Source organism: Phocoena phocoena, chromosome 2 (genome assembly GCF_963924675.1).
Source record: "Phocoena phocoena chromosome 2, mPhoPho1.1, whole genome shotgun sequence".
NCBI classification, from domain to species: domain Eukaryota; kingdom Metazoa; phylum Chordata; class Mammalia; order Artiodactyla; family Phocoenidae; genus Phocoena; species Phocoena phocoena.
Window position 1 is genome coordinate 33,945,190 of NC_089220.1, and position 26,490 is coordinate 33,971,679.

At 52.1% G+C, this 26,490-nt stretch overlaps 1 protein-coding gene across 1 annotated transcript in view; it reads right to left on the reverse strand.

The window, feature by feature from the left end:
• The window catches only part of PLEKHH1 (pleckstrin homology, MyTH4 and FERM domain containing H1), a 42,407-nt gene that overhangs the window by 6,456 nt on the left and 9,461 nt on the right, over nt 1-26,490 (reverse strand). The window contains exons 2-21 of the mRNA XM_065872112.1: nt 24,011-24,073; nt 22,943-23,092; nt 18,937-19,020; nt 15,524-15,605; nt 14,458-15,179; nt 12,295-12,373; nt 11,548-11,639; nt 9,027-9,177; nt 8,726-8,868; nt 7,662-7,772; nt 6,661-6,747; nt 6,146-6,307; nt 5,090-5,170; nt 4,575-4,757; nt 4,072-4,180; nt 3,150-3,262; nt 2,345-2,521; nt 1,888-1,985; nt 1,214-1,391; nt 515-670 (exon numbers count right to left, since the gene is read on the reverse strand). Of these exons, the coding sequence (XP_065728184.1) occupies nt 515-670; nt 1,214-1,391; nt 1,888-1,985; nt 2,345-2,521; nt 3,150-3,262; nt 4,072-4,180; nt 4,575-4,757; nt 5,090-5,170; nt 6,146-6,307; nt 6,661-6,747; nt 7,662-7,772; nt 8,726-8,868; nt 9,027-9,177; nt 11,548-11,639; nt 12,295-12,373; nt 14,458-15,179; nt 15,524-15,605; nt 18,937-19,020; nt 22,943-23,092; nt 24,011-24,073 (3,021 nt within the window). The remainder of the gene's footprint in view (nt 1-514; nt 671-1,213; nt 1,392-1,887; nt 1,986-2,344; nt 2,522-3,149; nt 3,263-4,071; nt 4,181-4,574; nt 4,758-5,089; nt 5,171-6,145; nt 6,308-6,660; nt 6,748-7,661; nt 7,773-8,725; nt 8,869-9,026; nt 9,178-11,547; nt 11,640-12,294; nt 12,374-14,457; nt 15,180-15,523; nt 15,606-18,936; nt 19,021-22,942; nt 23,093-24,010; nt 24,074-26,490) is intronic.

Consider the following 26,490-nt stretch of genomic DNA (forward strand, 5'->3'; position numbering starts at 1 on the left):
CTGCGGCTCTAACCCCAGACCCTAATGCAACATAGGGTTCGAATCCCACTCAAGGGCCTTTACGCACAGAAGTACCACAAGGATCTACCTCTTTAGAGTTGGTGGGACCTGTAAGCACAGCACGGGCCCTGGCAGACTGGGTAAGAGTGAGCTGCCAGCGTACAACACAACATCTGCTGGGTCCAGGTGTACAGTTGTCTGTCTACGCATGTGTGTAGACAGGCTCCGCCCGGGTGGGGCTGCTGCTGAGAAGTGCCTCCCTGTCCTTCCTACCCTGAGCTGGGAAGCGGCTTTTCTTCTGGAAGCTGAACAGCCTCTCAAGGGAGGGAGGGAGGGAGGGAGGGATGTGGAGATCTTCTCTCCAGAGACAAGGGCACAAACGACTTTTCTCTGCCTATATGGGCACATTTTAAGATGGCACAGAAATGCTGGCCTCGGGCTCAGCCCCAAATAGGCTGGGAACACAAAATCCTGAAGACCAAGGTGGCTCAGTTGGCTTACAGGGGACCATCACCTTGACGCTCCCCTGCAGGCAGTGTTCCAGGTCCCTGCCAGAAGGGTCGTCCGTGAAGAGGGCAAAGCCAGAATGGGAGGACTTCCTCATGCCCGTCTCCTGGTTCAGCCGCTGGAGGAACTCGTCAACTGTGGAGGAGCCGTCAAAACCCACCACCTGCCGGGAGAGGGGACCTCCTGAGAGGGGCCCACGGGGGCTAGTGGGGGGGTCAGAGGCCGGGAGGTGGAAAGGCATGGCTGAAAGGAGCGAGGGCGACGACAGAGGCCAAAGAAAGCCTGGTTTCCACATGCAGAGGGTGAGTGCTTAAGGGAGGAGCCCGCCCACCATAAACTGAAGTCCCACATAAGCTCCGTTCCTCCTTTGCTGTCACTCTTTGGGAGGCCCTTCCCCTGCCACTTTCTTGGTCAGTGTGTCAGCTTCCCTGTTCACGTAGTGGGTTCAAAAGGTCCTCTTCCCAGGCCCCAAAGAGTGAAGTACTTTTGTGATTCAAGCTCTGTACTCCCTCCACAGTGGCACGAATGGCCCCACTCGCCCCTGCACCCCAGGCCCATCCTTTGGCTGGTCTGCCTGTTAAGATCTGCTGGGCCTAAGGAGGCTTAGCACCCACTGGCCCAAAGGTGTTCTCCTCTGGGGTGGCAATATGAGAAGACTCAGCCCAGGGAGCGCGGCAGCCTTGTCACCTGGTAGGTCGCCCGTCACCTGGTAAGTCCCGTTGGCGAAGTGCACGGGGATGCTGAAGGGCGAGGAGTGGTGGAAGGGGTTCCGCAGCAGGATAGACACCACCTCCATGCGCGAGGGCCTGGCCTCCCGCTCCCCAGTCTGCAGCGTCCGCTCCACTGCCCGCTGGCAGTACGTGGCGTACTGGCCCGTCTCATTTCTAAAAAGACAGGCGAAGGAAGAAAGGAAAACCGGGAATCCACTCATCCCTACCACCTTGACACCCTGGTTCCCTACCTACATGTAACCTATAGGACCAAACCTGCAGCTGGAAGGCTGTGACACGAGCCCCAAAGACTGGTCTGGGGTGTTAATTGGTCATTCGGGGCCTATCTGCTGCTGGTTGCTGGCACAGATATTTTCTGCAGAAGCCAGAAAACATGGCAACAGAGAATGCAAATCTGGGGATGATCTGGGGGCGCGGTAGCTCCACATGAGGGCCCCCACTAAATACCCACACACACGTGGATTGGTGTGTAGAGGGTGCCCAGATCTCCACGTGCCCATCTGCGTACATGGTGATGGGCAAAGTCTACGTGACCACTGTGCAAACCCCAGAGGGCGGGGCGATCTGATCCATCCTAGTCTCCCCTGCGTCCCTCCAGATCATGCCAGTCGGTAGTGCCAGAGTGGCAGAGGAAACGACGTGCACTCACCGGGGATCTGCGTGGCGCTGGAGCTGCTGTTTGACGTACCAGAGGAAGTGGTGCTGAGGCAGGAAAAGTGGGGCACACAGAGCCAGGAGCTGCCAGCACTGCAGGGGAAACAAGAAATGCGGGCTGAGCGCTGGGTCCGCCGTGCCACCACCTTCGCAGTCCTGAGCTACAGAGCCTTCACCACCCTCTCCGAACCGCAGCCCCCAGCCTTCTGCGGGCACCAGGATGGCCAGCCTGGTCGGGCTTTGTGCAGAGCCGCAATCACACAACCTGTGTGCAGACGTCCAGAAGGGGCACAGAGAGGGCAGCGGGACCCGGGCAGCCTTGAGTACGGAAGCCGCCTGCTGGCTGCCAGGCTCGGAGGATACCTGCCCGGTCACCTCCTTCCACCTTTCCCACGTCCTGGGCAGCCCTGGCCGACGGCTCCCGTTGGCCGTTCCGCCCCAGGGACGCCCACCTGCATGAGGGAGCACTTCTGCGGCGGGCGGCAGCTGGTCTGCTTCATGAGTTGGCAGTACAGTTCGCTCTGCAGCTCGGGGTGAACGAGGCAGACCTGCAGCGCGGTCTGGGCCAGGGACACGTGGTAGTCCACCGAGGCCGCTTCCACGGGCACGTTGATGAAGAGTTGGCACGACTGCAGGGAAATGACAGTGGGCACAGGTAGACTGACAGCCCCCTGATTATCGTCCTCTGTGACGGGGGACGGACTGGGCCGTCCCCCCGCCCAGGGCTCAAGGAAGGCTCCGGTTCACGGCAGACAGCCCTTTCTAGGAGGGGGCATCGTGACTGCTCGAGAACGTCTACGCTTACCGAGAAGGCTACTTTGGGACAGGATCTTTCCTCTACATGTTTCCATTACATAAGCAAGACATATTCATATTTTAAAAAGATAGAATATTCAGAGGGGAACAAAGAATATTCTAAAATAGGCCAGAATCTCTCAGGTCCAGAAGCAACGTAAACCTGCCCTCTCCCGCTGTTCACTACAGGAGGGCAGCTCTTCGTTTCGCTAGTGCTCCCCAAGGGCCCATGAATGAAGTCCCAGAGCTTCCAGCCTCCCTGCCGTAAAGGACATGATGGGAGCCCTGAGGGACTTTCTTTTCCTTCCTCTTCAGATCCCTCCGGGAGCTCCCCCCCTAACCTGCACAGGTCTTCTCCACCCCGGCATCACCGTGGTGGGAAGAACTGCTCTGGGCAGAGCCTGGGCACAGGGCAAGGGCGCCGCCACCAGTCCGTGGGCCTGGGCTCAGCTCCCACTTTACCTTGAAGAGCTTGACGGCCTCCGTCTGCAGGGCCTCGGAGGGCAGGGTGGTGAGGGAGGTGTACAGCCCGTCTTTGCTGTAGCACAGCATGGGGTGCCTCCAGAGGGGGGAATCTGCCCGGAGCACAGCACCAGAGAGCAGCAGCCGTTACCACTGAGGAGGCAACTTGCCTCCCCCGCACCCCGACCCTGATCTCTGGGGAAGACGGTGTTTTCACAGTCGGGACATGTGGGCTGTGCTGGATTTATATCCACAGAGTGTGGGCTGTGCACTGCATTTATTCAGCACACTCACGAGCATGGCTTACAGGAAGGCGGCTACTGCTTTGCTCGTGGGGCTGCAATAGGGGTGAACGTCCAATGCAAGGCGTGGACGTCGGAGTGCAAGCGTGCGTGTGCAGGGGAGGGCCTCTCCCTGCAGCGCTAGGTCTGGATAGAGGAGCGTATATCAGCCTGGAACCAACAAGCCTCGGAGCAGCAGTAAAGCAGTGTGTGTTCTGGGTGCCCTTGGATCCTCAGGGTCCTGAGAATCAGTAGCAAAATAAAGACCCCAAAAGGCCCCAGGCTTAGTTAGCCTGATCCTAACTTAGGCTTCATTCATTAACAAACTCTAACTATAGATTAACCAGCCACCTTCTTTCCTCAACCCTCTGCCCAGCCATCAAAGTTGCAGTGAACAAAGTAAAACATTGACCAAGTGACCGGAAAGTCTGCTCCCCAGACAACTGCCCCAGATACTGAGTGGTCTCCTCGGTATCCTCACCAGAAACAGGGCTCCCGGAGCTTGGGACGGGAATGCCCTTCTGTGGCTTAGAAGGTCTCCAAACAGCTTCAGGGTACGGTAGTGCTTTCTTTGGGTTCCTGACCAACAGTTACCCAGCCACCACCCTCCAACCCAGCAGTGATGGCCACCCTCGCCTTACCTGGGTCTCCCTCACCATCCATCAGCTTTCCAATGAGCTGCTCATAGGCAGTGCCCACCTTGGCACTGCTGCCACCTGCAGCCACTGTGAGGTGGTAAAGCCACGTATCCTGGAAAAGGATGGAAAGCCACCTGATGGGGCTGGGCTGGGGAAGAATGGAGGCAAGAGCTCCAAGGGAGCCTCCCTGAAGGGGCCAAGCCCAGGGTGAGGGTCAGCCTGTCTGGTTGGCACAAGTCAAGGCCACCGGTCCCTAAGAGGAAAGACTTGGGATGGGCTGAATGTGAACCCAAGTTCCTAAGCTTGCGGTTCCCTCCATCTCATGGCCCCAGTGCAGAGATGTTGGTCACTGGGAATGGATTCAATACAAGGAACATTCAGGAAATACTAGTTGCCAAAATGTCCAGGAGGGAAATAGATTCAAATCTGGGGAAGCTCAGAAGAGAGAAGGAAGGTGAGAATCAAAGGTGCAAGCTTTGCCATGGAGGCCCAGCCCCCTCCCTTACCTTTTCGTGCTTGGTGCCAATGAGGAGGTAGGTGGGGCTGTGCTCCGGCGGGTGGATCACAAGGGTGCAGTGGGAGGAAAGCAACCGCCGGGTCCCTCCAGCCTCATAGTCCTCGTCTGAGTCACAGGATCGATCTACTTCCTCTATGCGTGCGTCCCGCACAGGCAGACGGCCCAGGGGGCGCTGTGGACACGAGCCTTCCGTGAATGGGAGGGCCAGCGGGGAACGGAGGAGTCTCCTCTCTCTGAACCCTCAGGCCTTGTAGGGCTGGGAATCAAGGACGAGGGGGAGACTACAGCTCCCTGGCTGAGGCGGGCTTGGAGAAGCACAGACAGACCACACAGGCAGGGTCTGCGGACCATGCACACTGGTCACACACTCTAGAGGGATCTGGCCAGCCAGCTCTGTACTTGTCGTGGGGTTGGCTGGGGTGGAGGGTAAAGCTGGGCCTTCCGTAAGGACACAGAGCCACAGGAATGTGGTTTGGGGGAAGCTGTCGGGAGGCCAGGAAGTACCTTGTCCTCGTGGCTTCGATAGTAGTAGAAGGTTCTCCCAACAAGAGCACACCAGACCAGTTTGGAATGGCCATGCTTGACCTGTAGGCCAGAAATGAACCAGCATTATTAGAACCAGATGACCCCAGAAGAAGATCCGGGACTGGCAAAGAGAAGCCAAAGGGAGACAGATCTCAAAACCCCTGGTCTAACTCAGATCCTTTGGTCAATCCCAGGTCAAACTCAGATGCCACCCAGATTCTCTACTAACGGAACCAGCCCTTTCACAGCGAGCGTCCATGGTACCACACGACACCCCATCCGTCCTCGTATGACCTGCCATTAAAAGATCGACCAGGCCAACCAGATATCCTGTCCCAGGAATATGATCACGAGAACTTGCTAATCTGCAGAGGCTAGAGTCGGAAGGGAAGGGCCACGGTGGGCTGAAGGCCTTGGGCAAGTGTAATCGTGAAGTGTAAAAAACACTGCACGTGGGCAGAGGAGATGGCTGTGAACACAGACTGAACAGGGAAGCAGCGGCACAGGCAGAGCCCCAAGCACTGAACTTGCTCACACAATCACTCCTGACGGCATCCTGGCCTAGTTAACGCGCTTCCTTGTTAACTTCCCCTTTCTTGGGATTAACAAGTGCTTCTCAGCTCCCTGCAACCAGAAGAGCCCTAATTAAAACGTCTTTAGGGCAGCCTGAGATATTATAAGTCTTTGGCCACACCTGTCTCGCCGAGGTCACAGCTTCCCACTATTCACACTGAGCTGTGGTGGGTACAGGCAGGGGTGAGGGCAACTCCTAATGGCTTCAAAATGGGTCCGATACATTCCTTTTCCCCCTGTCTCAAGAATAGCTGCTGTTGTAACAACACTGACCCCTATTTTTCCAGACACTCATTCACCGTCACCTTGTGTGGTTCATCCCACAGGTAGTCAGTGTGAGGGGCCTCCCGGAGAAAGGAGCTGTGTGTCAGGAGGTGACCCACCAGCCCAGCACTCACTCCTGGCTCCCCTGACTCTCACGAGGAGCCCACCACGCTCCTCCCCCACCAACCCCACCCGTACCTTAGTCAGCCAGCCCTTCACAGCGGGCTTGGCGCCGCCCTGAGTCAGGGCCGGAGGCCCAATGGCCTGGATCTTCAGCAGGTTCTGTAGGACACGGATCCACTCCTCCAGCAGGCTGGGCGAGTCCGCTGTCAGGTAATAGGTCTTCTTCTCAGAGATGAGCTGTGGAGAAGTGAGGGGTTGGGGATGAGGAGACAGGACGATGGAAGAACAGGGGCCTGGCTCTGCGGTAGCGCAGATCTCCGAGATACCAGCTCTTCCTTCCTCCTGCCCTGGTACTCCCTCCCTCCCTTCTCCTCCTCGTCATCTTTGCCTCCGTGTCTCTCCTACCTTCAATCCATCTCTCACATTCTGCCTCCTCTTCCTTCCTCAAACCCACAAATGAGGATCAATGCAAACGTCTAGGTAATGGCTTTCACACACGCTCATTCTGCCCCATCTTTGTTTCCATCCGAGCCATATCCAAACCCAGCACCTCTTCTATCTAAAGCACTAGCCGCCAGGAGCATGCTCACCTGGAATGTCTGTGCACCCTCCCCTCGAACAATTTGGCAACGGGAGTTCAGTTCCACTTGACCCTGAGGTTTCCGGATGACGTCACTCTGTAAAGAAAGGGATGGAGAGGAAAGAGGTTGGAGCCTTCCCAGAGCACATCATTTCCCCTCAGACCTTACTCTAGGTCACAATGGGGAAAGTGATTCCTAAGCTTTCCTGGGCTGTGGTATGATGGATAACTTGTTCTGGATCCTGGTTCTAACTAAATTGAGCAATGATTAGAGACATGGGTCCTCCTGATCCAGGCCTCAAAAAGTATAGATTGAGCCTTTAAAAACTGGATGAGAAACCACCAGGTTATTCCTGAGCTACAAAGCCCTTAAATTCTTTCTACTACATATTTTATAGTGTTGCAAACAGGTGGCCTATATATATCACCATTACCTTCTCCAGTGCCACTGCAGACGTAACTAATCAATCAGAGCATGCCTACTCATTGAGTGATACGGGACCTGAATCCTTCACATGACGCTCAAGGTAGCCACTAACAATCAACTGGAGTTGCACAAGAGTCAGGCCTTTTTGCCTTCTTTAAAATGTTAACATTGGTTCTCTAGGGAGAGCCTGTCAAACTAGGTCCCAACATCCTAAGGCTCCCTAATTCCAAACAGTGTAGGAAGGAGACAGAGGAGGTGACAAGCTCGCCTATTAGAACAGTCCTGATGATGTGAGGGCAGCCTAGGAATGGTTCATTTACAGGGCTCGGCTTCTGAAGGAAGAAGGAATCACCAAGCCAGTTCATCTAGAAGTGCCCTTGACTGCTCAGTGCCTGATTTGACTGTGAGAACCGGTGACCAGCCTCATGGTCCCGTGTGGGGCTCAAAGCCTCAGGTGCCTGCCCAGGCTGCCTCTCCCTGCCTGCCAGACCTTCACCCTCTGCCCTGCTTCCAGCCCCTCTCATGCGGTTCTGGGGCTGGGGTGGGGTCCTTTTGCCTACTCTCCTGGGGAAGGAGGGTCTCACCGGGGACTTGTAGTACATGATCTGTCCCTGTCTCAGAACAAACCAGCGCCTCTTCCACGTCTTCGCCCGGCTCCCCATTTTCAGCAGGTAGCCTGACTTCTCCAGTGACTCCTGCAAGAGTGGAAGGGTGTAGGGGGATGTGGGATGGACAGAAGAGGGAAATCACTGGGGTTCCTGGACATCACACAGGCCAAAATGGCCCAGCTGAGTCACTGCTTTGTCATCAATTTAAAAAAATTACTGAGTATCTACTATGTGTGTTTTCAGGGCACTGCTAAGGGTGCAGAGAGGACTTACAAAGCATGGGTGGTCCTGCTGGCAGGGGGAGAGAACACCTGACCCTGAGGAGGTGGTAGATCAGGGGCTGCACAAGCGAGAGGCTGGCCAGGGAAGGCTTCTGGCAAGAGCCAGACCTGAACTGCCCTTGGAAGGAAATCAGCCTTTCCCTTGAAGACGAGCCCAGAGGAGGAAGAAGCCCATTCCAGGCAGCAGGAAAGGGCAAGAGAGGTTTGGGGAACATCAGGCAAACTGGGGTGGAGGGTTCGTGGAGGCGGAGATGAAGACGGGGCAGCACACTGCTATGCAGCGAGGGCTGGGGAGCGAGCCGTCTGCATTTACCCCTGGCTCTGGCACATAACAGCATGCCTCTGAGCCTCAGGCTTCTCATCCACGAGATGGGGTAATAAGCCTCATTTGTGAGGACACGTGAGACAGCGCACACAAAGCCATGAGCATGGTGCCCAGCACACAAAAAACTCAATAAATGTATTGTTAGCTCTCGGCATCCCGGGGTCAGTGTGGAGCTAAAACGAGGTAACGTGTAAACTCCTCCTGGGCCCCGTGGGCCACAGTGATGGGGTCTGTGTGTGCCTGGCCCCCAACCGCACACCCCCAGCCCACTCCCCTTGGCCTCACATCATCAGTGGCAGCCCCCGGACTCCCGCCCTCCCTTCGCCAATGCCAGGGACCCTCATGCAGCTGCTGCCTGGGTCTTGTGCTGGAGGTCCGCTCCCACCCGGCCCTGCCTTGGCCCCATCGGGGTGGAGGCCAAGCTCCCAGCTCACCCCCGCTGGGCCCAGCCCGTCGGTGGAGTAGGATGAGGTGCGCTGTAGTTTGTGCTCAGGCTCTGAGTAGTCGCTGTCCAGGGAGCAGGCGTCCGGGGGGATGGCATAGTCGCCCTCAGAGCTCAGCGAGGACATGGAGACGCCTGTCCAAAGGGAGGAGGAATCAAGGCCCAGGTCCACAGCCTCCTGGCTCACACAGCCTGGGAGCTGCAGGGTCTTCCACACCCACGTGGGACTGCCCATGGGAGGAGATGAAGGGCCCCTCATTGTTCCGCACCCCTCCCACCACCCTTCTCCATACCTCTCTTGATGGCCCGGGGGCTGCCCAGTCCACTGGTCTTCCTGGACTCAGAGCAGGGCACTGAAGTTCGGAAGCTCGCCTGGGAGCTGCAGTCATCATCGGACCCAGAGGACTCGTCCACAAAGGGCACCGTGCTGATCTGCATGGCTTTCTGCAAGACAGGCCCCTCCCCACTGCAGCTAAGGCTGTAAGACAAGCCCCATCCCATCTGCACTTTCACTCCCACTCCAAGTGCCTGGGGCGTGGCCATCACAGCCTGTCTAGAGCATGGGAAGCCATCACCCAGCTGGGGCACCCAAAAGACAACTGTCCCTTCCCGACTTGACGACCGTACCCGTGTCCTCACCTCCATGCTTCTCTCTCCCTCACACACCATCATCCTCTGCGGTCCCTAGTGAAGCTGCCCCACCAGGGCTGAACACCTTGCTCCCTGCCACTAGGGGGCCAGAAAACCGTGCCACAGGGCCCAGTGTGAGACAGGAGCTTTAAAAGTGGGTGGGGATGACAAATCGAGAGATCATGGCAAAAATTTAAAAAGACCAATCACTTCAATATTGGGGAAACTGTGTGGAAAAGGGTACTCTATTTTATATAAAAGATTTATATAAAATCTTTTTAGAAGGTAATTTGGCACTACCTGTCAAAATTTAAAACATGCATATTATCTGCCCCTAAATTCCACCTCTAGAACTCTGTCCTACAGAAATATTCATATATAAGTGCACAGAGATGTATTCGCATGGTGATGTTCATTGCAACACTGATTTTACAGAAAAATAGAGACATGACCTACATTGTGAATCAGGGGAGGACAAGTTAAGGTAGTTATGGGGCATCTATACCAAGGGGTACTGGGAAGTCCTAAAAGGGGAGGCAGAGCTGTGCTGTGCATGGAGGTGGGGCAGGAAGACCTGACACATGGCTGGGTGGACAAGCAAGGGGTAGACTGACATGTATGACATCATCCTCTTTGCGTGTGCGTGTGTGTAAGAGAGAGTAAATTTGTAAATGCATTTGTCAATGCATCAGAGGGCATTACAGAATAAACACCAAACCATTAGTGAGAGCTGCCTCTGGGGTTAGGAATTAGGGAAAAGCAACGTAAGAGGAAATTTCACTTTTGGCTTTTTATCCTTCTACAAAAAGTTTTACAAAATATTACTGTTACGATCTCAAAAGACATGTTGGGAATCTTTTTTTTTCCAGTTAATGTTGTAAGAACTTGAAGGCAATCTCAGATTGGTGGGGAATTTCAGTCTTTCCCTAAAGTTTTCCCCAAAATCTGGCTAGAACAGGACAGGAAACTGACAAATCTTTTCAGAGGTGCCCATCTGAGTTACCATCGGTCCCTCATCTCTTGGGGCATAATTAATGCAACTTATGAGTTCTTGTTAAAGATTATATGAAAGGAATCAGTTAAGTGCCATTTATCAACTGAACAGACCTAAGAAGAATGCAGTTTGGTCTCGTTTCTAATTGGCTAAATACAAGTTGGTGTCATAAGTCCAGGACACAGTGAATTATGGGCAAAGCTGTTTTCCTTAAGCACCAACAAATTCAGAATAAAAGGTTTCAGTAGGAAAAAAAAAAAAAAAAGCAGACCAAAAAGTATACGAAAACATCATGTTGCAGCTATATCTGATTTTTGTTAAAAAATATGTAGAGATGTTATGGGAATACATATGGGAATATATGACATAATACATAAAAAGTTCTGGAAGGAGCCCCACTGGCCTCCGGGATAGACATGTGACAAGATGAGGAGGAGACGCAGAGCAGGCATTGGTTTAACCTTCAACTTTTTACTTTGCCCGTAATCATACTGATTCACATTTTTGTAAATGTAGAATTTTTCTAATGAAAACCTAATAAAGATATTGAATCACTGTGTTGTGTTCCAGGAACTAACGTAGTGCTGTAGGTCAGTTACACTCAAAAACAAAGAAACAGACTCAGAGAAAAAGAGATCAGATTTGTGGTTACTGAGGTAGGGGAGGAGGGGGGATTGGATAAAGGTGGTCAAAAGGTACAAGCTTCTAGTTATAAGATCAATAAGTCCTAGGTATGTGATGCAGAATATGACAAATCTAACTAACACTGCTGCATGTTAATAGATGAAAGTTGTTACGAGTAAATCCTAAGAGTTCTCATCACAAGGAAAAGGTATTTTTCTATTTCTTGAATTTTCTATCTATATGAGATGCTGGATGTTCACTCAACTTGCTGTGGTAATCGTTTCATGATGTATGTAAGTCACTATACTGCAACCTTAAACTTACGCAGTGCTGTATGTGAATTATATCTCAATAAAATAGGAAGAAAAAAATTCAAGAGTTTTTTAAAAAACCTAATAAAGATGAACAAAATAAATAGATATATGGGGGGCTGAGCACCCTGCCCAGAGGTACGTGTGCGCAGACGCCTGCCCCTGGAGACCCACGCCAGCCACTGCCTGCCGACACGGTGGTGGGGCAGTGGGTGCTGGGTGGGGACACCCCGTCCTCGGACAGCAGCTTCTTACCCCCTTCAAGGCTGTGTAGACCGGCACGGTGATGTTCTTGCAGACCAGGCCAGAGAAAGGCCCAGGGGATGCAAGGGCTGGAGGGCTTGAGGCTGGAGGGGCGGGAAAGAGGGAGGAGACTCACTCAGGTGGCAAAACCCAGGAAGCGGGGCGGGGGAGGCAGACATGAGCAGAGCGAGGAGGAGAGAGATCCGTGCAGACAGCATTCCCTGAAACAGCACTCCGGAGACAGACCGGGGGACAGATCTCAGGACGAGGGCCAAGGTCTTCTGCAGCCCCACTCTTGCCAAGGTGAGTTACAAGCCGTGTGACTATAGGGCACTTGCGTCACTGTGGGGACTGGGCGGCCGGCGACTCAGGAGCCGCACCCAGGTGGGGATGCGGCTCCTTCAGGGGGTTATCTAAATCAAGGCACCGGGGGCTCCTCAGCCATAGCCCTTGCACTGCAGAAGGGAAGCTGGTGCAGGTGGGCAGCCAGGCTGGAGCGCCCTGCCTCCAAAGTCCCTTCCAGCTCTGTAATTGGCTACAGCTCTGTTCCCGCCCACTCCCACCCACAGGCAGGTGATGAGCTGAACCTGTGCAGCTTCCCCCTCTCTCCAAGGGAGCCGGGGCCACGTGCTTTCACCTGAACCTCACCTGCTGTGGGAGGGAATGGGCTGCAGGTGACCTGGCCCTGGGTGTTTCTCCGAGTCTTCTCCTCCCCGCACGCCCACCCTGCCCACGACGGGCAGCTCACTTGGGACTCACCACAGCAGGTGGCATTACTTCTAGCAGACACTTCGGATAGCCGCATGCCTGATGTGGCCACAGCGTAGATCCGGCTCTCCTGGAACGGGAGGTCACAAGGGGTCAGAGTGCACCACCCCCGTGTCCACACCGGCCTCTGGCTTTGGAGGCGGGCAGACCTGGGTCCACATCCACGCTTAGCCAGTGACCGGCGGGGGCATCTGGGACAAGTTAACATCATTTCTGGACCTAAGATGGGGGTAATAATACTCACCTTTCAGGCTGTTGTGACAATCAAATGAAATTATTAACATAAACATCTAACACCGAGAGCATGGTCAGTGCCCTACAGGCGATATTTATTCCCTCTCTTGCTGCCACCCCTCCCTTGGGGCAAGGAAGTTCAGGAGGAGAGGGAACTGGGAACTGTTTTCTCTGAATCTTCCCCATCTTACAGCCCTTGAAGTTGGGGGGTTGGTAATGAGGACGTCCGAGCCCCATGGCAAGGATGTGCGTGCCCTTTTGTTTGGAAGCCAGTTGTTTGGAAACTGGGACACATTTTTTTCCTACAGTAACAATGTCACATCATGGTTAGGCTTCAGGCTTAAAGTCCTGGCTCACCCAGACCCCTGAATCCCGCCGTAGAAGACACATCAATGGGAACTCCGACCCTCAACTCTTCCCTCGCCCCTCGGGGCCCCCTGGGTCTGAAGCAGGCCCACAGGCCTGGGCAGCTTTTCTTAGGTTTGGATCACTCCCAAACAACCCAGAGGCCCCACCTATCCTCCTCCATATCTCTTTTTCACTCAAGGTAAAGGGAAAACAAAGCCCTCTTCAGGTGAGAGGTGAGTCACAAGGACCGGGGAAGCCCTGCCCAGCTCAAGGAGGTAGCTGGGCTAGGCTGGGGCAGGAAGGCAGGTGGATGCTATCCAGGTCACCCCAGAGGGGAGCAGCAGTGCTGGGGCACCTGGGGGAGAGAGGGAGGGGCTGGCGAGGGCTGGGATGAGAGCCGGAGGTGACTGGAGGCAAGGGAAGGGAAGAGATGGGAGGCAGCAAGGAGGAATTTTGGGGGAGGGGCAGGCACTGGGCTGGGGCAGGGAATTCCGTGCTTATGTAGGGCAGATAAATTGGGTCCATGTGGTAAAATTAGCCATAAAAACGATTATTCCTGTCAGTAGTGGTAGTGGAATTCAACCACGGACAGGCCTCTCATTTCACAGAGAGAATGAAAAGTGTGAAGCTTGAGGGGTTTAGGTTCAACAAACGTAGGAGTGTTTTACAAAAGGTTATCTAATGCCTAACTCACACGGTTGTTTTGAGGATCAACAAAGGAACTCTAACTCAGCAAGTAAGTCCATTTGACTCCCTCAGACTGAGAAATGTCCTTCTCCCAATTCTCAGTCTTGATCTTCCCCACATGGCTACTGCCCAGCTGGTCCCACCTAAGAAGAGAGGTTGGGTTCTCAGGCCACTGTGGTTCCGTAAGGTAACAAGAGCGATCCTGTCTCGGGGACCGGAAGGACCTGAGCCCTCTTGCCACATCCCTTGCCGAATGCTCCCTCACTGCCTGCCTCTGCTTTAGGATTTCAGAGCATCTGGATTTACAAGACAACAAGGAACAAGAGGAGGGATGATTCTGAAAGTGTTCCACCCTGGCCTGGCCCTTTCCGTTTCCAACAGCCTCTCCACGTATTGTGAACCACTGCTGCAACTACTCACCAAATACGTATTAACACACGTAATCCTCAGGGCAACCCTCTAAAGCGGGTACTATTATCCCCATTTTACAGAGAGGGAAATTGAGGCACAGAGGTTTAGCAGCTTGCCCCGGCTCACACAGTTTGATCTTGGGACCTCCTGGTTTGCCCCTGGGACCCGTGCTCTTAGCCACCACACTGCACCTCCACGGAGAGTCAGGAAGACTCCACGAGAAAATGGGCACCGGGCACCCAGCTTGGCTGTGGCCCGCGGTGAGCGCCTGCTCAGGAAACAGCCGGCCACCGTCCAATCGGAAATCCTGGCTCCACCCCTTATGGGCGGAGTAGTCTGGACAGGCCCCGGGGTACCCACCGCCCAGAGCGGGTGAGGGTGACAGCCTCGTCCCACGCTCAGCACATGGCTGTGCCCCACAGCGTCCGCACCATCAGTCCGGCCCCTCTATCCTGTCCCCAGGGGGCCTCTTACCCAGGATGGAAACCGGTGCAGGGGGGGTGTAGGTGGTTTGTTCCCCAAATCCACTTCCTCCATCTTCCCCGCTGGGGGTTGCTCGTCCATCTCCATCTTCTCCGGTTCCTCCCGGAGCTCAGGTCCAGCCTCCACCTTGGGAAGGCTGGAGGAGTGGAGGGCTGAGAGTGTCCCAATCTCAATGCTCACCACATGGTCGAAGTGCGCAGGGCCCGCCTGGGGCTGGCTGTGGTGCCGCTTGGCCAGCTGGATGCTGTCCCGGTGGGTGCTGGGAGCCCGCACCTTCGGCAGAGTCAGGCTGCAGCCGGGGCCACCTTCCCTGGCAGAGGTCTTCGTCCTGGGGAGCGTCCCTCCCTGAGCAGTGACCAGGCCTTCACCCCAGGAAGCCAAACCATGCCTGGGGGTGCAAGGCTTCAGGCACAGCTGGCCAGGAGAGCCCTGTCCTCCCTGATGAAGTGGAAGGGTCTTGGCCTCTGATGTTTCTCCAGGGTGGACCATACTGGAATTAGAATCCTCCCAGGGGCTTCCTGCTTTAGGAACAGAGTCCTTGCTCTGCAGAGCACCTGGAGAAGGTACAGGCATAGCTGCCTTCAGGGCACCCTGGGCCTGAGCACCACCGTCCTGCCCCACTGGCTGGGCTCCTGGTCCTGCAGGGACAGAATCCTGCTCTGTGGTTCCCTGGGGGGCCACCAGCAGCTTCCCCGAAGGTGCCATCTGAAGAGCTGTGGTTGGGACAAAAATAGGCATGTTAAGAGCTCCCTCGGGCTTCCCTGGTGGCGCAGCGGTTGAGAGTCCGCCTGCCAATGCAGGGGACATGGGTTCGTGCCCCGGTCCGGGAAGATCCCACATGCCGCGGAGCGGCTGGGCCCCTGAGCCATGGCCGCTGAGCCTGCACATCAGTCCGGAGCCTGTGCTCGGCAGCGGGAGAGGCCACAATAGTGAGAGGCCCGCGTACCGCCAAAAAAAAAAAAAAAAAAGAGCTCCCTCAATTCAGCCCCACGCACACGCACGCACACACACACACCCCCCCCACTCCCCCGACTCCCGCACACGCCGGCCCGCTCACCTTCTAGTGCACGTTGAAGGGCTCCCACCTGCTCCACCAGGTGCTGATTACAGCTTTTCAGGTGCTGATTCTCCACCTCAAGCTAGACAAAAAGAAAAATGAAGATTGAGAATAAATACTCAGCCTACACATTCAGACATATAATTCAAAATAAGATTAAAACCCTTCCAAAGAACCCGTGGTGCCCCCCAATCCACGGCCGGCTCTCCCGGGAGCCCTGACCTTCTCCTTCTCTCTGCACTACCTGGTTGTAGATGGGAAAGAATTCCATTTGGCGGCCCCTGTGCTTTCTTTTCTAGGTTTTTGGGGGTTTATTTTAATAAATTTTATTTATTTATTTTTGGCTACATTGGGTCTTCGTTGCTGCCCACGGGCTTTCTCTAGTTGTGGTGAGCAGGGGCTACTCTTTGTTGTGGTGCACGGGCTTCTCATTGCAGTGGCTTCTCTTGTTGTGGAGCATGGGCTCTAGACACGCAGGCTTCAGTAGTTGTGGCATGTGGGCTCAGTAATTGTGGCTCGCGGGCTCTAGAGTGCAGCCTCAGTAGTTGTGGTGCACGGGCTTAGTTGCTCCGCGGCACATGCGATCTTCCCGGATCAGGGCTTGAACCTGTGTCCCCTGCATTGGAAGGTGGGTTCTTAACCACTGTGCCACCAGGGAAGTCCTGCTTTTCTATGTATCTTTAACCTTTTAAAAAAATGGTGAAATATAACACACAAAAAACTGCATTCTACACCAACGAACAGCTTAACAAATGATTCTGAAACGATTACTCATGTGACCGCCACCCAGGTTAAGAAAGAGGAATTTGCCAACACTCCAGACATCCCGCACTTGTCCTTTCCCAATCACGTGATCCGCCCTCCCCACTAAGGCGACAACTCTTCTGAGTCTATGAGATTCATTTCCTTGCTTTCTGTGTTGTACCATCTAAGTATGCACCCGACACACATTAGTGTAGTTACGCCCATTAGGACTTTATATAAATGGAATTATTCAAGATGTACTTCTGTATCTGGCTTCTTCTGCTCAACATCCTATCCATGAGATCCAGCCTCAGGGTGGCTGCATTTTCTTTGAAATGAAAGCCAACACATTTCTTTTTGTTGTTGTTTATAACACAAAAATTTTATTTTCTTGCTTATATTTTATATCATATGTATTCTACTCAGTTTCACACGCTTTATTTATACTGGATCCAGGATGAAGGAGAAAACCCTATCTCCTGGAAAAAGGAAAAGGACAATAATAAATTCATGTGATTGTTCTTTTCTTTTTTTTAAAACTTCTTTTTCCTTCTTTGGCTGCATTTGGTCTTCGTTGCTGTGCACAGGCTTTCTCTAGTTGCAGTAATCGAGAGCTACTCTTCCTTGCGGTGCGTAGGCTTCTCATTGTGGTGGCTTCTCTCGTTGTGGAGCACAGGCTCTAGGCGCACAGGCTCAGTAGTTGTGGCACACGGGCTTAGTTGGTCCGTGGCATGTGGGATCGGATCTTCCTGGACTAGGGCTCAAACCTGTGTCCCCTGCATTGGCAGGTGGATTCTTAACTATGGTGCCACCAGGGAAGTCTCCATGTGATTGTTCTTGAAGTTTCTAATTGAATATAGCTTACATATATGTCTAGATCGAGTCATATAAACAAGCATAATATCCATGATCTGCAGAAGCATATTCCTTCCTCAGCAAATCTTATGGCAAGGGGCAAATCTTATGGCAAGGGGCAGGGATATATTATCCTTCTACTGGAAAGGAGTCGGGAACAATATACAACCTATAAAAATTACTTTTATCACAGTAGCAACTTGCTTGCATTTTTTTTTTTGTCTCAGTTTACTAACTGATAAATTGAAGATGGCAGTAATCATTCCACAAAGTTGTCATTGAGAGTAAATCAGTATCTATGTTTAAAATGCCTGCCTTAGAACTTGATGCATTGCAAGCGTTTAACTAATATTGGTTAATTACATTCTTCTTTTCCAATTATTCTAATGAATTTTAGCCTGGGCTCTAGGACCCAGATTTTTCATTGTTTGATGTTTTATTCTCACCATATCATTTCACTATGTCATAATCCACAGGCCCTTAATTCCTCGTTATCTTCCCTGACAAAACATACTTTTTTTTCTTGTTTCAACCTTTGATAAAAGTAACTTTGACCTCTTATTCACCTAGGAGCAAAAAATAACTGTTCTTAAAAAAATATAAAAATAAATAAATAAAATTAAAAAGGGCTTCCCTGGTGGTATAGTGGTTGAGAGTCCGCCTGCCAATGCAGAGGACATGGGTTTGTGCCCCGGTCCAGGAAGATCCCACATGCCGCGGAGCGGCTGGGTCTGTGAGCCATGGCCGCTGAGCCTGCGTGTCCGGAGCTTGTGCTCCGCAATGGGAGAGGCCACAACAGTGAGAGGCCCGTGTACCGCAAAACAAACAAAAACAAAAAAACCTGTTCTTCCATTGTCTCCAGCCGATATGCCAGGTCCTGTTAATAGGCTGTCTAGTACCCATTCTCATTGGAAAGCCAACACACTTTCATTGAGCTTTTAGCAAGAGATCAGGGCTGTGGAAGATGCAGGTTATAGGCATCAGCTCTGTCCCCAAGGGCTTGTAGTCTAGCAGGTGACCTGAGATGTGTGTCCACAGAAAGGACAGGAGGCAAAATGAGCCACTACCCCCTGCAGGTGTGAGCCACTTGTGTCAGGAGTGAGTGTTCACCCTTCTCCAAACTTCAATTCCCCTTCCTTCTGTTTAGAAAGAGGTTGTTTTTTGGTTTTTTGCTAGCAGCGCTGTAGCTACTAGTCCTGAGTTTCCTAAATAAAGCTGCAGCAAGTGATGAGCTATGAAAACGGATGGACAGAGGTGGAAAGTAGAATAGAGGTTACCAGGGACTGGGGGGAGAGACAATGGGGAGTTAGTGTTTAATGGGGATGGAGTTTGTTTGGGGTGGGAAAAGTTTTGGACGTAGTGGTGATGGGTACACAACACTGTGAATGTACTTAATGCCACTGCATTGTACACTTCAAAAACAGCTCAAATGGTATATTTTATGTATATTTGAGCACCAAATGTATATTTTATGTATATTTGAGCACCAAAAAAGAATGGAGAGGACAGAGGGTGGACGGTAAGGACCATGTGTGCTTCTCAGAAGGAAACTGATGGGACTCCTCAGAAGTGAGACTCATTCCTTCTCCCCAGACACAAAGCAAACCAGGAGCTCTAGGGAAACCCAACTCTGACAACAGGAAGGGAAAAGTGAAGTGAAGTGTCTCAGCATTTAAGCTGAATGAGAGACGAGCGGTTAACAAAATGAAAAGCAGGCAAGGCCCCATAAACAGGTAGAGGCAGAAAAACACGGAGGGACAGGAGCAACCCCACGCAGGTCCCTCGCAGGCTTCCCAAGATAAGCTCTCACTCACCTCTGCTAACTTCAGTGTCACCCATTCCTTGATCTTTGCAGCTTTTTCTTGAACGATTTTTGCTTCCTCAGCTCTCATCTTCTTCTGCAAGAGAGAGAGGGCCTTTAGTTCGTCATGGTGGTCACCGTTTTAGTGAATAATTGGAGGTGGGAGGCCCTGAGAAGAAATATTAAGGGACTGGATGGAGGTCGACCGATAGGGAAAAATAATTCATTTATGAATTCTTAGAAAATATTCTTAAAGTGGGAAAGGCCTTCCTAAGCATAATACAAATCCCAAATAGCCCAGAAAGACTAATAAATCTATATCATCTCTATAAATTGCTATATGACCAAAAAAAAAAAATGCCCTTAAACAAAACGAAAAGACCAACTGGGAGATGTTTTGCAACACAAATGACTTACATACAAAAGGGATAATTTGAAATGAACAAACCAATAAATATATGCAAAAGATATAAATAGGAAATCAACAGCAAATAAAGGGAAAGAAACCCACGAAAAGCTGTGCAATCTTTATTCTTATTTTTAAAATGCAAATAAAAGTGACACATCATTTTCCTCTACCAGACTAACACAATTTAAAAGTTTGATATAACCCTAAATTGTCAAGGGTGTTGGAAAACAGCCCACCTCATACAAATTGGCAAAGCCTTTTTGGGGAAAAACTTGATAATTTTTGTCAACATTTTAAATGTCCATACCACTGATCTAACAAACCCACTGCTTAGGAATCGTTAATTGCATTATTATTTGATAAAGCAACAAAAACAAAAAACTCAAAACTGGAAATAACCTAAGAGTCCACAAATAAGGGCTTGGCTAAATAAACAAAATGAAAATGGAACACTGCTCTGATACACAGGAAATGGTCACAATGAACAGTGGTTAGTGGTGAGGGATGAAAATGAAGGATGGGGATGCAGGAAAAATGTCATTTTATACCCTTTTGGTCTTTCTGTATTTTTTACTATAAGCATGTATTACCTTTACAGTTAAAAAATAAAGGTAAATTAGCACATGAGTACAATTCCCTCAAAACAATCAACAGTATACAGTGATCCCTCGGTATCTACAGGGGTATTGGTTTCAGGACGCCCAGCAGATACCAAGATCTGCAGATGCTCAAGTTCATTATATTGATATAACAGGGTGAAGCACAGTCGACCCTCCCTATTGGTGGGTTCGGCATCTGCAGATTCCACCAACCACGGACCTAATTCTGCGGATATGGAGGGCTGACTGTCCTATGCCCTTTTATATAATGGACCTGAGCATCCATGGATCTTGGTATCTGCGGGGTGTCCTGGAACCAATCCCCTGTGGATACTGAGTGACCGCTGTAAAATGACTCAAAAGCGAGGTTTGTATCTAAAGAATAGCAGCCTAGGAGAGAAGAAAATACAGGCTTTGGGGATTTGGCTCTGCCTCTGAGGCTTATTTGCTGTGGGGCACTGGGAAGGCCACATCAGCCTCTGGTGATGGCATCTCTAAAATGGGCGAAGATACATCTCCCCTCTGGACCATCTTGAGGATGCAAGGGACAGAAAGTGCACCGCACAGTGCCTGAGGCACAGGTAATCAACAAGTTCTAGAATGAGTACTAGTTCCCTGCTCTAAAAAGCATGGAGGGACTTTGCTGGTGGCGCAGTGGTTAAGAATCCGCCTGCCAATGCAGGGGACATGGGTTCCAGCCCTGGTCCAGGAAGATCCCACATGCCGTGGAGCAACTACGCCCGTGCACCGCAACTACTGAGCCTGTGCTCTAGAGCCTGCAAGCCACAACTATTGAGCCTGCATGCCACAACTACTGAAGCCTGTGCGCCTAGAGCCCGTGCTCCGCAACAGGAGAGGCCACCACAATGAGAAGCCTGTGCACCGCAACAAAGAGTAGCCCCCGCTCGCTGCAACTAGAGAAAGCCTGCCCGCAGCAACAAAGACCCAAGGCAGCCATAAATAAATAAATAAATTTGTTTAAAAATAAATAAATAAAAAGCATGGAGACAACTGGTGTACTTTCGGTTGTTTAGAGACCAGCAGTAACGACTTTGGTTACACTTCTAGGGAAAAACTGCCTTGAAGTTGTAAGATGATGGACATAAGCTCCAAACAAGGGAGTCTGTGGAAATGAGATGGGCATATGGAAATGTCTGACTCAGTATTTGAGAGCTGGCGAACCGGTAAGGTTATCTAGGGGTTTGCGGACTGGCCACAGGCCAAATCCAGCCTTCCACCTGGTCCCTCCCTGAATAGCCCTGCCCATTCATTTCTGTATTGTCTAAGGCCACTTCCAGGCTACAGCAACAGAGTTGGCTAGCTGCAAGAGACCACGTGGCCTGCAAAGCCAAAAATATTTACTACCTGGACCTTGGCAAAAACAGTCTGCTGACCCCTGACCTAGTTTGATACCCTGATATTTATGTGGCTGTGGAAACTGAGGCCCAGAGGGTGAAATGACTTGCCTCTGTCAGTTTGTGCCACGGCTGGGGCTAAAACCAGGTCTACTGACTTGCAAAACAGCATTCTCTCTCTTCTGATCTGGACCTATTATTATTGTAAAATGATTTTTTTTCCTGACCTAAGTAAGCTTTAGCAGGAATCATTTTGCCCACCAATTCCCAGGTGCTGCCACTTCTAACTATGGACCACTCAACAGAGAAGATAGTGATCTAAAATCAATGGGAGGGCTTCCCTCGTGGCGCAGTGGTTAACAATCCGTCTGCCAATGCAGGCGACATGGGTTCGAGCCCTGGTCCAGGAAGATCCCACATGCCACGGAGCAACTAAGCCCGTGCACCACAATGGCTGAGCCTGTGCTCTAGAGCCCGCGAGACACAACTACTGAGCCCGAACGTCTAGAGTCCGTGCTCTGCAACAACTGAAGCCACCGCAATGAGAAGCCCGCGCACCACAATGAAGGGTAGCCCCCGCTCACTACAACTAGAGGAAGCCCACGTGCAGCAATGAAGACTCAATGCAGCCAAAAATAAAAATAAATAAATTAAAAATGAAATAAAATCAATAGGAAATTGATGAGAGATTCCATGTGTCAACATTCTATTGATATTTTCCCATGATTTTTCAGGAACACATGGTGCCCCACACATTGTGGGAGGTACGTCCCGCAAAGGAAATGTTCAGTGACTGTTGATGAATGATTATGAATGTGCCTATGATAGTGGGAAGGTACCAGCAGGATTAGCTGGGACCTCCATGGAGAGTACACATGTGGAAAATTGCACGTTGGCCATGCTGTGAGGTTTTCTGTTGGAAACAATGGAGCTCTGGCACCAGGGAAAAGCTGGGTAGGTAAGCCCAATGGCAGAGGGAAGGGACAGAATTAGGATGAAGTTAATGGGATCGTGAAGGGGAAGCTGGGCCTAGGGGACTGGCAGGGGGGTGTTCCAGATGTCCTCTCCAGAACAAAGATGCTGACTGTGGCTGGAATACTGGGCAGTGGCCTCTCCTGGGCTCCTATGTGCTTTTCAGAGGAGGTGGCAACTTTGGTCTCTGTCTACTCAGGTTCATTGAGAAACTTTGGCTGAGCAGTTGACCAAGGCTGATGGGCCAGCTCTGTGCTGCTCTGCTACTACGTGTCCCACAGTTTGGCAGGGCACAAGACCAGGGTGGAAAAGGAAAAGCTCTCCTTACCAAACACCGACCTCAGGTCTGATACTGTACCCAGGTTCCCTGAGTTCATTCTGCCGACAGCCCTATGACGTACTAACAACCCCCATTTTACAGATGTGTAAAACGAGAATCAGCGACTTAAGTAATTTGCTCACTGGTGCTAAAGGGGGGATTCAACCCAGATGAGTCAGCCTCCAAGGTCCCTTTCCCACCATATCCCCTGCCTGGCTCTTCACGCACCTTCCAATACATCTCCACGAGAAAGAACAGTCTCGTGAGGGAGAGAGTCCCCACCACCGGCGGCCCAAGCAGAGGGGCTCTGCTCAAGGACCCGTGGGCAGCTGGTGCAGGCGCTGCAGGGGGGCACTGGCACTTACCTGCTTCTCCAACTGTGCCTCCAGCCGGCCGATGAGTTCGTCTTTGCCCTGCATGGCATTCAGCAATTCTTGGTACTTCCGGTGCAGGCTGCCTGCTGAGTCTACATTCTTCAGATTGGACAATTTCACCTTCTCTTCCATCACACCCACCTGAAAAGTACCAATCGTCTCATAGGGTTGGGCTACGGTGTGTGAAGTGGCCTCCAGCATGGGATGGGATGGGATGGGATGGGATGGGATGCTTCCTGATACCCCAATCTGTGACTCTCAGGCAGAGCCCGTACCCAGGGCAGTTGGGGCCAATTAATTCAATGACCACTTATTAAGCCTCATCTGGGCAAAAGAAGGAATTGACAAGGAAGGAATAGCAGGGTGTAGGGCCATCTAACTCTGGGGGCCCCAGTAGGGACAAGCTGGGCAGGTCAAACAACCCTGGAGAGGAGATGCTCCAGCTTCACTGTGGCAGAGACATATGCTGCCCACTGAATGTCCGTGAACTTCCCGATACTTTCCAGCCCTCTTGGAGCTAGATGGCCATGGAATTCACTGCAGCCAATGGGCCTGAGTGGAATGACTCAGTCATTTCTGGGCTGAAGTATTTAAGAGCTGGCGCACAAGGATCCAGCTCTCTTTCCCTGCCATGGCAACCAAGGAGGCTGCATGTTCTAGCTGGTTCCGCTGGAAGATGGGCAGCTCCATTACCTTGGACCCCTGAATCACCGTGCGAAGCAGAATCCCTGGCTAACCCTCGATGGAGAGGTACCACGAGTGAGAACTAAATGTGATAAACCGCAGACACGTCACATTGGTTACTCAGCATAACCTAGCCTATTTGGACTAAGCCACTCACCTGCTCACTGCACTGACCCTTACCCGAAGATTCCTTCATGCCCACAGAAAGCCCCAGGCACCTTCATTTGTTCAGAAGGTCTAACACATGACTGCTGGTTTTCCTCGTCCCTGTAAGAGGCTTATCGGTGTGACGTGTCCATGTGTGCCCATGGAAAGGGTCAGGAAAGGCCAATGGTCATTCCCGCTGCACACTCCTGCCATCCCCTCCCCGGTTACCTGGGTCTCCGCGTCCTCTGCTCTCTGCTCTGCCTCCAGCAGCCTCTGCTCCAGCTCCTGCATCTGCTCAACCAGAGAGGAAGGGGAGGTCTAGGTGTGGTGTCCCTACTGCGAACATGGCATCAAGGCAATGCACGTGAATCGTGCAGATGCTACACGCAGGCCGGGCTCAAGCGGCCCATCTCGAGGGGCTCAAGGGTGTCAGGGTAAAGATTGCCATGGCAGCCCTCGGCTCCCTTATCCTGAATTTCTTGGGCAGGTGAAGAGCCTAGAGCTGCTGTCCTCTCTGCTGAGTGAGGAAAAGCCTAGGTCTTTCTCCCTGTGTGGGGCACCCGGGGAGGGGGGGGCAGTACCACCATCATTCTTCCTGAGGCATCCTCACCCTCACTCTTGTTTTCAGGCTCCTCTCCCAGACCTCTCTCTCCTCTCAGCACTGGGCTGCAGGCAGTGCCCTGCCACGTGCCTGGCATGGAACGTGCTCCCATGTGAGCCCCCATCATGTCGGATATTCCTTCCTCCTCCAGAATGGCTCCCTGGCTGGGGACAAATACTTCCTCCCCTTCTTTCAAGGATGCCTCTGACTGCAAATGGCATTCACAGGTATCACCTTATTTGACTTCTTTAATCTTAAGCACATTAAAAAAAAAAATTCTATCTAGCTACCAGTCTGGAATCGTATGCCAACTGGCCCAAGGAAAGGAACCAATGTTCTCATACACAGAGCCTCATCAGGGACCAGATCTAAGGTGAAGCCGAAGGAGCAGCTCACCAGCCCACGGCCCACATGGCATCTCTGCAGCTTCGTGAGCTCACAGCCCGTTGAGTGAAGTGTGAGCTGGATTTCAGCTCCCACCCTCCCCCTGGTCAGGGCTCAGAGTGCACTGCCAAAACCTTACACCATCACACAAAAGTCCTGCGGAAGCAGGGCAGAGTCATACATTCCACTCTCCTACCAAACGCCATGGGCCACAGCCTAGTCAGGCAACTGCTTCCTTCCCCGCCCTGCCTTGCCCCATGGCAACAGGTATGCAGGAAAAATACACTAGAGGCATAAACTCCCAGCCTTGTCCTCCATGAGGCTGTACAGGCCTTGCTTGCCAAGATCCAGTCCAGCCCTCGCCCACCTTATCTCTGCAGATTTGGCCTTTTCTCTGGCTACTCAACCTCTCCCCTTGGCCTGGACCCTGGCTTGATATTTACCAGTGAACTGAGCAATTAATTTTTTCTCTTTCCCAACCTCTCATCTGCTCAGCTGAAATGCTGCTTTCCCTCCTTGATTAAAAGATGAAAGAGAAGGAGCCCTCCAGCCTGGTGCTGGACAGTGAAAGGAGGGTTACCCGGGAGCAGTTCATGTTTGAGAACCTGGGGAAACTGTTCCCAGGGCTGCCTTCCCTCATCCGTTTTTTTCCTCCTTGGGGTTGGGGAGAGACAGATGTTTTCAGTACACAGTCCCTCTGAAAGGACTGAGGATCCCAAATAAAACTCAAGATTTACAACCCATGCGACAAAAATGCCCCCTGGGCTCCCAATAGACAGGACCATCTTTGACAGGCATTCCTGTACTCAGGCTTTTTTGCGGTAAGCAGGCCTCTCCCTGTTGTGGCCTCTCCCACTGCGGAGCACAGGCTCCGGACGTGCAGGCGCAGCGGCCATGGCTCACAGGCCCAGCCACTCCGCAGCATGTGGGATCTTCCTGGACCGGGGCATGAACCAGTGTCTCCTGCATTGGCAGGCGGACTCTCAACTACTGAGCCACCAGGGAAGCCCCATGATGGAACCTCTTGACTCAAGCCTGAGAGAGTGGGTTGGTTCTGGCCAGACTCAGACGTCAATTACAGCCAGACGGCCTCTCCAAGATCACACAGTCCTTGGCCCTTTGTAGCTATGGGGGAGGTAACAGCATAGAATAAACCAATATTATGGTTATAGGGGTGGCTTCCTAGCACAAAAAAAAATTCTACTTGGTGGCGGGGTTGGGGGGAGTGGTTGACACATAACCCATGACCAGGTTAGTACTATATAACCCTTCCCCCTTGGGCACCAGACTCGACTCTCTCCCCCCAGGAGCAAATCAGGTTCTCTCTCCCCAGGAATCTGAAATGTGCGATTAAGAGGCCAGAGATAGGGCTTCCCTGGTGGCGCAGTGGTTGAGAGTCCGCCTGCCGATGCAGGGGACATGGGTTCGTGCCCTGGTCCGGGAAGATAACACATGCCGCGGAGCGGCTGGGCCCGTGAGCCATGGCCGCTGAGCCTGCGCGTCCGGAGCCTGTGCTCCACAATGGGAGAGGCCACAACAGTGAGAGGCCCGTGTACCGCACCAAAAAAAAAAAAAAAAGAGTCCAGAGATGAGAGCCAGGGGGCTGCACCAGAGAATGTGCACAAACTTTACCAAGTCCTGATTATTAGATAGGTTCTTCAGTCCTCTGAGATGTCCCAGGCTCCTCCTAATAAGTTCCCTGTTTGCTTAAGCTGGCCAGAGC